The 13,332-nt window shown below is 42.7% G+C and overlaps 1 protein-coding gene across 4 annotated transcripts in view; it reads left to right on the top strand.

The window, feature by feature from the left end:
* The first annotated feature begins 4,203 nt into the window (after positions 1–4,203).
* The window catches only part of UNC13B (unc-13 homolog B), a 2,660,654-nt gene continuing 2,651,525 nt past the window's right edge, over positions 4,204–13,332 (top strand). For 2 of the 4 annotated variants that reach the window (XM_085628130.1, XM_085628129.1), the window contains exon 1: positions 4,204–4,654. In XM_085628130.1, the coding sequence (XP_085484256.1) occupies positions 4,633–4,654 (22 nt within the window). In that variant the 5' untranslated portion in view covers positions 4,204–4,632. The remainder of the gene's footprint in view (positions 4,655–13,332) is intronic. The other 2 variants (XM_085628128.1, XM_085628127.1) reach the window with 1 other exon arrangement.

Raw genomic sequence — 13,332 nt, 5'->3', positions numbered from 1 at the left:
TATTGGATTATGAAATGGAATAAACCAATGTGATATATGACAATCGGAATCTTGAACTTTTAAGGCGATCATTCATCACAAAGGAGTGCTTACATGAGTGAGTACTTTCAGCCTATAAGGACTTCATCCCCCATCAAGCTATAAACCCCATGATCAGGGGGTGATAATCCATAGCACCCACAAAGGATTACCCACAGACTAAAATCGAATAATTATTTTATAAAACCAGGAGTGCGACCATTTCGTCACCTACTCTTTGAACCAATACTTAACACATTGCCTCTTTAGATAAGCCTGACTGCTCTGTGCCAAGCTACCAGAGAGTGAGCACAGGATATCTTTTAGTGTGTATCTAGTTTATCCTGACTAGGTTTCTGGCTTCTGCTTGGACAGGGTGCATACCTTTGCCAACCAGAAACCCAATTTCTAACAGGTCGGATAGGCCACAAACAGTTTGTGGGTGTACACTGAGCAATATCAGCCAGAGACAGAAGTGGCTCCGCAACCACTGTGACTAATGTACGTTGCCTAAACTAATGAACATGTAGGCTACGGTTCTGCCAACCACACACAGTTGTCCCTTTGTCAGCCACCAGTAGAGAGAAAGTTTAAGGAGTGAGACAATTAAGGATGCATTAGGGAGTTAACAATAATTGGACATCACTATTTGATTATAAATAAAAAGATATTGGGGAAGAGAAGGATTGATAGTCCTGAAGAAGGTAGTTGATATTAATACTGTCCACCGAAATGCATACACGGAACAGTATAGTAGGACCTGCAGTTACCAGGGGGTCTATATATGGAATTCAATTCAGTAATGGACACCTTCAGACACGATGAGGAGGGATGCTATTCTATGAAGTTTAATTGCAGAGTCTGAAGTTGTTGTCCCTTTTGTGAATGATTTTCGAAAAACTGACTGTGTGTAAGTGTATGAATTAATAAATGTGTGATTTTATATAAATTTTAATGTGATATTATTTTAGAAAATAGGATTAAAGCCACATATATTTCCATAAAACGTCTGTGTGTTTTTTGGGTCTATAACATTTTGGTGGATCTTGGGTAAACGTTGCTTGCATGAAGTTTAACCCTAGGGGAAAGAAACCCTTTTGACTTTCACTCAAGTGAAATCTAACCTAATGAACCACAACCATGCAGGTTGTGGTAATTCTTTACAAAAACAGCCAATGATGAACGTGAGCCAATTTCAGCATCTACTGGAGTGTCCCATTCCTGGTAGGAGAAAGAAATACACGTTCTACAGAGGTATCGAACTCGAGTGTCAGGGTGAGCATCCTTCCTCGGGATCTGGACGCGAAGATACAACGAACCCACCTTTCGATACCTTCAACTCTGGCTTTGTATAACAGAGTATTGAAGTGATCAAGCGGGGGAAAGAAAAATTAGGATGGGAACAGCTGGGAAGGAGATCTGTAAAGGAAAAGGTTAGTAACACCACAAAAGTAAATTCAGTAAGTATTAAATAGTAACGTAAGATCTTCCTTGTGCTTTGTCTCACAGTTATCTTTCACTATTAGATCATATACATAAGTTTTACAGCACTCACAAAATCTTTAGACCATTGCATATGAGTTAACAACACTCACTAATGAACTGAATGGCACTTACTAATGACTCTCTTATGCTAATACAAAGTTATTATGTTCTGTGCCACTACGTAAATAAAGAATATGCAAATACCCTCTGTATGTCTCTGTGCCACTGCGTACTAAAGAATATTCAAATGCTCTCTTTAATCAAGAGAAAAACGAAGTTGCCAAGTTACTGTGTATTCACGAAACTAAAATATGAAAATGCGTTCAAGACAACGAAAACGAAGTTGCGATGTTTTAAATGCGACTACATAACTATTTGTGTTTCAGATCTTACCTACAGAGTACAACTTACTCTGATAATCCTTACTTCTGCTGCCTATGGCGGGGAGAACACTGCGGGAGCCAGCATGAGCATGTGGAGAGCAGCGGGAGGTCAGGCGTGGCGTAGGAACAGCCAAAACAAGGATCTGGGACCTCCGACAGGTGAGACCCCCTACACCGAAGCCTCAGGGTAAACAACAATGCAATTACCAAGAAGCAGCAAGGCGCCAACAGAGAACTGGAACCGGAACGGAGATTAATAGCGCCGCACTCTGTAAGCCTTAAGGAATAGTGAGCACGGAGGATAGGGCGCGGCTGATAATGTAAGTGTTGACACGCTCTCCATGTCACTCTCCCCAAGCATGATGGGATATGTAGTTCCCAAGAAGAAAACCTATTTGCAACCTCTCCTGCAAGATAATAAAGAGCTATAAGAGCTCCCAGGACACAATGAAACAAGGAAATAACATATTGATAGGTAATTCGAATACAAGACAGTTCAAAGCAGGTACAGCACAAGCAATTCGTATACCAGGCAGTTACAAGCAGTCACATCACCTGCAATGAGAGCAGCATACCCACCATCGAGTTAGTGAAGCTTCCTCATGCGCTTTGCCACAGCGCACCTTAGCGCACGGTGGCATAGGCACACAACTCTGATGTATAAGAGGGATATGTGAAGTGAGTGGGGCGGGGCCTAGACCGCGTGCCGCCCTAGACCTGACATCGAGAGACAGGCAAAGAGATTCTGCATTCAGTGTTCAATTGTCCTGGTACGAGTGCACATGAACCTTCTTGGGTGTAGCAGAACCAGCCATGGGGTCAATATCTTCATGAACACTATCAGGTCTAACTTCAATCTGAATTAAAAGACCTGAAAGTGAAACTGCCCGTAGGGGATGCCTAACCCGTGGATTTTTTTAAACTGTGGATTGATGTATTAGTACATGCAAATAAGTATTCCCATGGTCTATAGAAGTCAGAAAATAACCTGGGGCAACTATTTATGATTTTCTGCAGAGCACCACCACCCGAAACATCCCGACCACGGCAAACAACATTAGTCACTAAATCTATCTGCCTGAAAAAGTGCAGAGTAAATACAGGAAGTTTAGTGGGCTTAAAGTGGTGAAGAAATGAAAGAGCCAGCAGATGAAACACTCACTTGTGTTTATTTGTGGGAAAGTCTGAGCGACAGCAAGACGATGAGGGCAACTCTCCTACCAGATAACAACTTGCTCAAAACTACATACCTAAACAGGAATGGGATGTCAAGAATGCTTGAGGTAAACTACAGTACTGGAACAGGAGGACTTGAATTAATTCAAGGGGAAACAAATGCAGTTAAATAAAAATTATGCCTATAACAGACACAGGATAAAAGACTAACGGCAAAACAAACAAGAGTAAGACTGGTTAAGACAAAAAATGAATAAGAAATTACCAGGTTGGGATTCCTTGCACTGTAATGTTCTTTCTCCTGTTTCCCCCATCCCATGTTTCCCTGCATTTAGGACCGGATTACAAATGGGTCGATGAATTCCGACTCGTGCGAAAACCCCTATTTATGCACAGGTCAGAATTATGAGCCTTGAGATACTTAACGCATCCGCTCATTGCATTTCTTCAAGTCAAACCTGCAGAACTGTAACAGAGGTAAAGATTTAACAGGGGAAAAGCAAACGGTATTTACTGTATAGTGCTGATACTGGTGCGTTAAACACCAAAATCTGCATGTTTTTCCCATAAACCTTTAATAGGTGATATTTATCACACCCAACAAATAACATACCCAGTGGTATTGTTATTTATCATGTGCGATGAATACCACCCGAAGTGGTAATCAGGCCTATTGTATCTTCCATGACAGTCGAAGCGGGTTCTAATGTTGAAATGAAGCTTGAACAGAAGGATGGTGTGAGGAATGGTTGGTGACTGAAGAGCAGAGCATATCTACAAATAAATCTCTTAATTCACCTGCGTCCGCGTCATCTCTCTTCACACAAGTGCCTTTTAGCCTTATGCTTCACATGAGGTAAAGATAGTTTTTTATTTTTTCAAATAATATGCGTATAAGGAGAAAGAATATTCATACACTGGTGGAATGAAATAGTTTTAAGTGGATGGTCTGCTTACGAGCGCAGGCAGAAGGGAGATAATGAAGAACACGTCCGAGGTATAGCACAAATAAATAGGAAAGAACAGGAGGCAAGCGAACATCATGGAAAATTAAACAAAGTTGTATTTCAGAGTACACAGAGGCCGGCCAGATGGTAAAAGTTTGAGATTCCTGACGGATGTGAAGTTTCCCAGAGAGTGAGGGAGGGGCCGAGCCTGCCGTCAGGTGAGGCCTCCGCACCTGCCGCCCTCCCTCGCTCGCTCGCCGCCTCGGGCTAACGGCGGCCCAGCCGGAACCGCATCAGGATGAGCCCCGGTCGCAGCACAGAGCCCTAGATCCCTCCGCGGGCGGCGCGAGCGGGGCAGAGCCCGGCCGAGGGACGTCACCTCCAGCTGACGCCGGGCGCAGCACCCAGTGCGCGCGGCGCGGAGGGAGCAGTGGGACAGGTCGCAAGAGAAAGTAGTCCCCGACAGAAGGCGCCGGGCCGGCGCAGGGAGCGGAGTGATGGCGCCGGTTGAAGCGGCCGCCCGGGCCCGGCATAGGGAGCGCAAAGACCGGGCAGCCGCTGTGGACAGGGCGTGAAGACAGCGCCGTGAGCGTGCCCCCGTCCCCGGGGGCAGGGGCGTGAAGATGACCCTGCTGTGCGTGCGCGGTGAGTACGGAGGCTCCTCGGGGTTAACAGGTGTCAGCGGGGGTCCAGGTGTGCTGGAGGCCGCTAACGGACTGGGGGAGGAGGGGTCTCGGGGTAACCCTCATCTCATCAGCGGTTGTTGGAAGTGTCTGGGGAAGGTAGAAGTGTGAGAGGCACTTTTCCTCTCAGTTGTTGCAGGTGCTCGCTGGTGTATGACAAGTGTCCGGAGCGGGCAGGGGCTCAGGCGGGTGGTGCAGCAGCTGTGAGAGCAGCAGCCCCCCGGGCGCAGCAGTGTGTCACCCTGGTGGTTACACGTGTCCGGCGGGAAGGGTTGTTATGGTGTGCTGCCCCTGTGTGTCACCCTGGGGGTTACAAGTGTCAGGGGCTGCTCGCCGAGCAGGGATTATGGATGCACCAGAGTGTGCTCACTGGGGTCACTTCAGCTTTACCCAGAATAACACAGACACATCTTGTTACAGTCTGCTTATCCATCAAAGGTGTGGGGGCTGCTTGCTGCCACGTTGGGGGTGAAGTGAACACTGAGCTGCTCACTGAGGGTTGGGGTGTGTAATAATTGTATGATTGTTTGTTCACCCTGTGGCATAATAAATGTGTGAAAGGCTACTCAGCGAGAAAGTGGGGCTATGCATAGTGCGTGAGTGGAGATGTAAATAGAAAACGTGTTTGATACTCTGGTCACTCTGGGATCATCAACAGAATAAATGAATAATCACTGAGGGGAATGTACAGAATAAGTGTATGAGAGGCTGACTGTTCACTGAGTGGGGGTCATAGAATTGCATGAGATGCCGTTCTCTAGAGGTGTATAAACAGTAAACGTATGGAGGTTGCTGCTCATCGGTGGGGTAGAATGTGTGTGTACATGAGAGAATATTTAGTGAGTAGGATAGGCAGATAATTACGAGTTTATAGCTAATCAAGGGAGTATTTATTGTATCTGTTAGATCACAAATATTTCAAAGCATATGTTGGCATTACCAATAGGTCTGGTTTTCAAGAAATGTTCCATGATGTAATGTGAAGCATTTCAAGTAAATAGCATGGGAATATATATGCTATTTACTTGTAATGCTTCACATTACATCATGGAATATATATATATGTACTTCCAGTCAAGGAAATCACCGCACTCCGAGGAAATCGTCTGTTCAATCAGGACTTATTGCAATCGTGCATATAGTCGCCACTAACCACCACCAACGCGTTTCAACCTGCAATAGGTCTTGCTCATCATGAGCAAGACCTATTGCAGGTTGAAACACGTTGGTGGTGGTTAGTGGTGACTATGTGCGCGATCGCAATAAGTCCTGATTGAACAGACGATTTCCTCGGAGTGCAGTGATTTCCTTGACTGGAAGTATTTTGGTGGTTACATAAAATGCGAGGACCAGCCCGTCCTTGCCATTGGTACCTACTATGTGAAGAGCGCTTTCCTTGGGGCTGTTTGGTGATTCAATATATATATATCTCCCCATTAGCATTCAAGGCATCAAAGAGAAATGTTATACAGAGATGTACAAGTGGAGAGGTGTAGGATTGATTTCTAAGGGAGAATTTGATTTCTTAAAAACAATTACCCGGTTACGCCCATACTATACCATATCCCTATGGTGTACAAGAACGCCAGTAACTCACCAGGTGGACCCATAATCTCTGCCATAGGGAGTTTGTTTGAGAATACTTCCAGATACATCGACCACTTCTTACAGGAACACGTATGCAAACTACCCTCATATACTGGAGACTTCCTTAGGAAGATATACAATGTGTCTTGGAATGACCAGTATGTGCTCATGACCCTAGACGTCGTAGCTCTCTATACGAGCATTAAACGCACTGATGGGCTGGGGGCTTTGGCTTACTATCTGGGGTTCAGACAGATGCACTTGTACCAGCATACCCATATGCTACTCAGCATGGTGTCTGAACAACAATCTCTTTATGTATGACCAACACACATACAAGCAAACACAGGGAACTGCTATGGGGCACCTGCTTCACCCCCAGCTATGCAAATTTGCATATAGGCTGGTGGGAGGAGCAGGTACTTAAGACCAACTATGCCAGGGAATAGACAGAGAATATAATTCTCTGAACCAGATACATAGACAATCTGTTTATCCTATGGAAAGCCTCATTTTAGTCAGCACACAGATTTGCTTATGAGATTAACGACAATGATTTAAACCTTACATTTACATGTGACATCAACACTAAGCAAATCAATTTTTAGACCTGGTGGTATTTGTAGAAGACAATAAACTGCAATCCAGAGCATATAAAAAGCGTACCTCTGGCAATTCCATCTTGCATGCCGGTAGCTTCCAACCAAACTCAAAGAAAGCATTCCCGATGCAGAATGTTTAAGTATGAAACGTAACTAGACCCATAAAAAGAGAAGACCTGCTGTTTGGCCCAAGCAAAAATAATAAAAAAGCTAGAACACCTAGGTATGCCACGTCTCATCACAGGTTATTCTGCGTACCATGTGAAACTACGACATAGTCTCTACAGGAATTGGAACATTGTGAAAAGTGGTGCCATTATTGGCCCTGATATAACTAGAGTTCCCCTCATATCATTCAGGCGGGCCAAATCCATACCGAATGAGCTGGTTTGTAATTTATCCAAGAGAGGTTCTGAAATGCTCAGAGTACACAGGGGGTTTCCAAAAATGCTCTAAATGCAAAGCACGTCGTCATGGCCTCAATGTGAAATCCATACAAACACTCCTTAGATGCACACCTTTTGAAATCAGAGGCACATTCAGTTGCAAGAGTGGAATTTGCAGTATATGTGCTTGAGTGCACTTGCAAGAAAAGATATGTAGGAAGCACCATACACCCGGTCCACATCAGGACACAGCAACATCTAAGGGCTATAACTAATGACGACCCAAGCTATCCTGTAGCCAGACACATAAATCAATGTCATGGAGGCAATCCGAAGGATCTAACGTATTTTGTCATCGACACTGTCTCGAAGAGCCTTAGGGGAGGCAATAGGCAGCTCTTGGTCAGGCGGTTAGAATCCAGGTACATACTCATGTGGAACTCAAAGATCCCACAGGGGTTAAATTTAGATGAAGCACTATCAGTTCACCTCAAGCTCTCTGTCTCTCTCGGAACCCGGGTGTTTAGATTAGTTATATACACAGGGTTTCACACTCTTCCGTCTACACTTTGTTTTATTTTCTTTTCTTTAGGTATATTCTTAGTAAAGTGTTGGTTTGGGTGTACGGTCAATTGTCTTGATTAGTTTAAGATGGATGTGTGTACAATGGCATTACACTCTATTTTATGGATGTTAATTATGTCTGTGTAGAGTAGGCCCACTATGGCAGGACCAGTACTGAATACATTCCGTGCAATGACATTTTTGTAACATGTATTTCACACTGTAATTATTTTCAGCACGCATATTACCCTGTCTGGATCGTTCATATTGTTGCCGTAACCACTATGGTTTAAATATGGTTATATTTTCCACACAAAAGTGGAGATTAGTGGCCATTTTTGGGCATTTGCACATCCAGACTCAGAGACTACTCTCCTTAGGCCTTTGGGAAGTATGTTCTCTCTTTCACTTTTTGCAATTAAAGGTGGAAATCTTACGGCCCTTTACCACCAATACTATTAAGTATTATATATATTTTTCAAACACTACATGAGACTGAAGTTAAGACAATCATGGAGAGTGATGAAGTATAAAACGATTTACTGCAGTGGCGCCCGATGTTGTGACTAAGGTGGTTTTACTATCGAAACACATCGGGGCTTTCTAGTGCATTAAACGTTTGGTGTCCAAATCATCCATGGTTTTGGCGCCTGCTTCTTTGCTGGGGAGCGGAACTAGGTGGGTGAGTGGGGGTTTGTGTGTGTGTGTGTGTGTAGATGTATATATATATATATTATCTACTGGCGGTATTTATAGTTAGGACCGTGTTTCCATAGGAAATCTCAAAATTCTATTTTGAATAACTTTGGCGCCGGTTGACGAATCTTCGCGAAATTTTCAAAACTAATGGGACGCTCCGCTCAGCTCCTACCCTGAAAGTCTCGGGGGGATTAGTCAAGCGGGGGCCGAGAAAAAAGGGGGGTCCCAAAACGCGTTTTCCCCATGCATTTTTCCATAGGACCTTTAGTCGAAGGTACAGCCCGAACGGCTGAACAGAATTACTTGAAATTTGGCAGAGAGGTAGTCCTCAGGTCAGGGAAGTGCCTTTTGAAGGTCTGGTGTCAATCTGTTCAGTATTTCCTGAGAAAATAGCATTTAAAAGCATATAAATATCTGTACGCGCGCACGGTCACGGTGCCGTGCGCGAGCGAAATTCTGATTGGTTGTTAGATGTCAGTCAACATTCGAATCGGTCGAAATCAGGAAGTGTCGACCGCCATTTTGTCTCTCGCACTGAAACGGAAAGGGGGGAAAAAAGGTGGAAAACGTGAAAAGGGGGCAGGGAAGAGAGTTCCTGACCCCCTAGCCTTTGTCAGGGGGTCACAGAAGGACCCCCAAGGGTGAAATAAACATTTTATATTTTTTTTATAAAAATCGCGGGGTGCGCCCAACGCGCGCGCTCGGTGTGCGAAGCGCACCGTGCGCGCACGGTGAAATACCTTACAAAAAAAAATATATATATATATATATTAATAAATACATAACGTAGCATTTGAAAAAACGTACAAATTCACTTAAAAAACCATAGGCTTCACACAGGTTATAGTTAGGTGGACATTTCACTCGTAAAAAACCAATGAAATTCCCCCGTTGTAGTTAGTTCAGATAACTATAACTCGCGCGACCGCCACTCTATCACAAGGATGATGTCATCAGTGATGTCATGAGTAATGCCACTGACCATGTCATGAGTGATGTATTATGTGACGTCATGAGCAGTGGATTGCGGGCGCGCGAGTTATAGTTATCTGAACTAGCTATAACGGGGGAATTTCATTGGTTTTTTACTAGTGAGATGTCCACCTAACTATAACCTGTGTGAAACCAATGGTTTTTAAAGTGAATATATATTATATTATATATATATATATATATATATATTTTTTTTTTTCATAGAATAGTATTCTAGGTTACAATGTCAGGTGACCGTTCCACTGTCAAACCAGACATTCAAATCCATGGGCCTGATTACGAGTCAATCAGGGTTTGTGAAGTGCAACTACTCACCCGAAATGGGTCTCATGGGGGGGGGTGGGGGTTCGTAGCTCCTGGATGTTCACAGTGATTCTTCGAAGAGCCAGGTCTTGAGGTCCTTGAAGAGTGTTGGTGTCTGTCGGAGGTGGAGAGGGCATTCCATGCCTTGGCTGCAAGGAGGGGGAAGGAGCGTCCTCCTACTCTGGTCTCCTTGATGCGTGGTACCTTCGCATGAGAGAGCTGGGCTGAGTGTAGGGATCTGTGGGGTGCATAGAACGAGAGGTGGTGATTCATGTAGGCGGGTCCGGTGTTGTGGAGGGCCTTGTGTGCAAGGGTGAAAAGCTTGAAGGTGATTCTCTTCTCGACGGGGAGCCAGTGTAGTGTCTGTAGGTGATGGCTAATGTGGCAGTGGCGCGGTAGGTTGAGGACTAGTCTGGCGGTGGCGTTCTGGAGTTTGTGAGTGAGGTTCTTGTTGATCCTAGCGTAGAGTGCGTTGCCGTGTCTAGTCTGCTGTTGATGAGGGCATGCGTGACGGTTTTCCTGTGTTCGAGGGGAATTCAGTTGAAAGCCTTTCAGAGTAGGCAGAGGGTGTGGTAGCAGGAAGAGGTGAAAGTGTTGATTTAGCTGTCCATTTTGAGTTCGGAGTCCAGGATGATTCAGTATAGAGAAAGGAGACGTGTTTGAGGCAGTGGAGAATGCGTGTATAAAACAAGTTTTAGATCTTCCAAAAGGATCCATGATTCTGAGTATTAGGTGCAAATTAAAACGTACTTCATGGGCTTACATGGCAAGGATAAAAACATTTTTTAATGTTCTCTGTTTTTGCCCAGTTTGATAGCCCTGAAAAAATATTGCAGATCTGTTGGGTAGAAGCTCAGTGTAGTAAGCTAAAATGTGCCTGGCTCTTAGGAAGTGTTATGTGTATAAAATATGTTAGAGCACATAATATCTGCAGGGGCTTTTATCAGCTCGCCCTTTTCCCCATAAGAATCAACATCTAGAGGGTATGGTCTCTGTCGAATCAAAAAGATATATATATATATATATATATATATATATATCTCTTAAAAATCCTCAATTGATATGACTCCTTTATTGTTGGGAAATTCTGATACTTACCTATGTCTTTTATTTGTCCGACCCCTCACTTCATCAGGAAAATTTAAAATAGGTTGTAATTCATTCACGGCGATTCCCTTTTTGGCTGGAAAAATCAAGGAAAACAAAGATGTTTGTGTACGTACTTTAAAACGAAAATGTACAATTTCTAGTGTATTAATTGACTGTCCTCTATATTTAAACAGGTGTCAGCAATTATTAAAACTTTTATTCTTAAAGTATGGTGCTTTTTCGCATCTTTCCACAATTGATGTTTTAGCTAAGTTCGATTTCTAGATGTGGTAGTGGGTTTGGGATGTTTTTTACGGTATGTGAGAAATTTGGCTATTCATAAATTGAATTTTATATACTCGTGTAACTTTTTTATATTGTGAATGATAAATTGCATTTTATTTTATTTTTTAAATATTTTTTTTATGGACAAGTGTCTAAATATTATTGATTCTGATTCTTTGCTTGTAGAAGCCAAATGTGTGTTAGGCATGGGAGAAAGTCATATTTTGTAACCCCATTTAATTGCTCCCTTTTTATAAGGATTGGAAATTGCATGGCAACATTTGGCTCAGTGTTGCTCTGTGCTACACCATAGGGGCCTTTATAATGCATCTGTCTGCTTTTGAGGCGGTATTCCATGTTATGCTAAGAAAGTGGGGACCTGTATGTAGATTATTAGGTATTTGGATGAGGCCCTGCACTAGTTTTTCCCCAGGAGCTTCAGTAGCTGACAAATTCTAACACCCAAACCATCAAGTACATGTTGCCTGGACTGTGGAGATCAGCTTTGAGTTTAGTTATGGTTTAAATGTGATTGCAGTTTGTCTTGAAGAGAAAGTCTACAGTGCTTACAACACTGTTCAGCAGGTGAGGGCCTATAACGAGGGTGAGGTCCTTTAACAATATGTATAGCCTGAGGCCGAAGGACTATAAGGCTATTAGAACATTCTACCCACTAAGGGTAGAATGAGTAGAACATTGGAATGTTGGAGTAGAAGGCTTGTACCAGCCATCATAAACTTGGAGCTACTCCATTGTCTTTGATGGATCTCTCAACATTCGAATTGGTTTTAGAATGTTACACTGGGTTATTATGAACAAAACCTTTTTGAATGTTCAAACATGTATACATATTACCTAATTACGTGGTTTTGTTTGCATTGTAACACGGACAAGATTACTCTTTCCCTACTAAGATTTGCTTATTGCTGTAATTTATGACATGCTAGTACCAAACTTTATATACTACACAGGAATCAGTTAAAAGCTCATATGTTTTTAAGGTCTTTGAATGTTTATTCATTTATTCCCTTCACTGGACAGTATGTTTTCATCATATGTCATTAAGTTTACAGTGAATGAAACCTAAACTAAATCACAACTTTCTCAGATTTGTGCTTTTTCTTGGGTTAAAAGTGCTTTTGATCCTAGTTTTCTCATTAAGCCTGTGTATGTATGCTTTAAAGTAAACGTTACCCATATGCAGCTGGTTACTGGTTTATCCAGCATAGGTATAGGTCGGCCAGCTTCTTGCAGGTTTTAGGAAAACTGTTGCTAATATGTGAATAATTTCTATTCAGATTAACTGTACATTAGTTTATTGTGCATGAATATCATGAAAATCTGCTTGGATCTGATCCCTCTGGAGTTATGAAAAATGTCAGTTTTTTGCCTATATAGTATTATTTGTAAAACGCTTGCTACACTGATGTGAGGCTCTGAAGTGTTTGTCTGTGCTTTTGTCATGGTGTATGCTCAAATCCAGTACAGATTTTTTAACTGGCTTTTCAGACATTAAGCAATTTCAGTACATGCTTAGAGACAAGCTGTTATTGATGGCGTAGGTCGCAGGATACTGTAATTTTTTAACATGTCTAGTAATAGTGTATTTTGTGACACTTTTATACCCGATCAGACAGTTTGGTGTCTGTTGTAATATTAATCCGCAATTGATTCATGAGAGGGCCAGATTGAAGCATTACATACCCTGACACCCGTTGTTTCATACACACCCTTTGAGTAAAGACCAAAGTAACTTGACTATCTGTCTAGATTTTCTGAGCAGTGACTAGGACTTGGTGTATAGAATTAAGAGAGTTACCCACTGATCTATTGCATTAGTTTAGTTGCTTTGTATCATATTCTCCGAAGGACTCATCAGGACTACAAATTGATGTGTGTTACTAGAGCGTGGGTCCATTTCTAGGCGGTAAATGATGCTGGTGAGAAAGTGGATTATTAGTTGAGCTGGATGGTAGCTCACTGCAAGCAATAATGGCACTATTCCTGTTAATTCCAGTAAAGGTTCAGTAATTTAAACCTGAGCTCAACCGGATAGCCATGGCACACAGCAGAAAGGCTTAACTTAAGAAAATTTGTAAAACATGTAGAAGTACCAAAACAGTTAAAACGTT

Source organism: Triturus cristatus, chromosome 2_1, assembly GCF_964204655.1.
Source record: "Triturus cristatus chromosome 2_1, aTriCri1.1, whole genome shotgun sequence".
In the NCBI taxonomy this organism is placed as follows: domain Eukaryota; kingdom Metazoa; phylum Chordata; class Amphibia; order Caudata; family Salamandridae; genus Triturus; species Triturus cristatus.
This window is presented reverse-complemented; position numbering and strand designations above follow the sequence as displayed.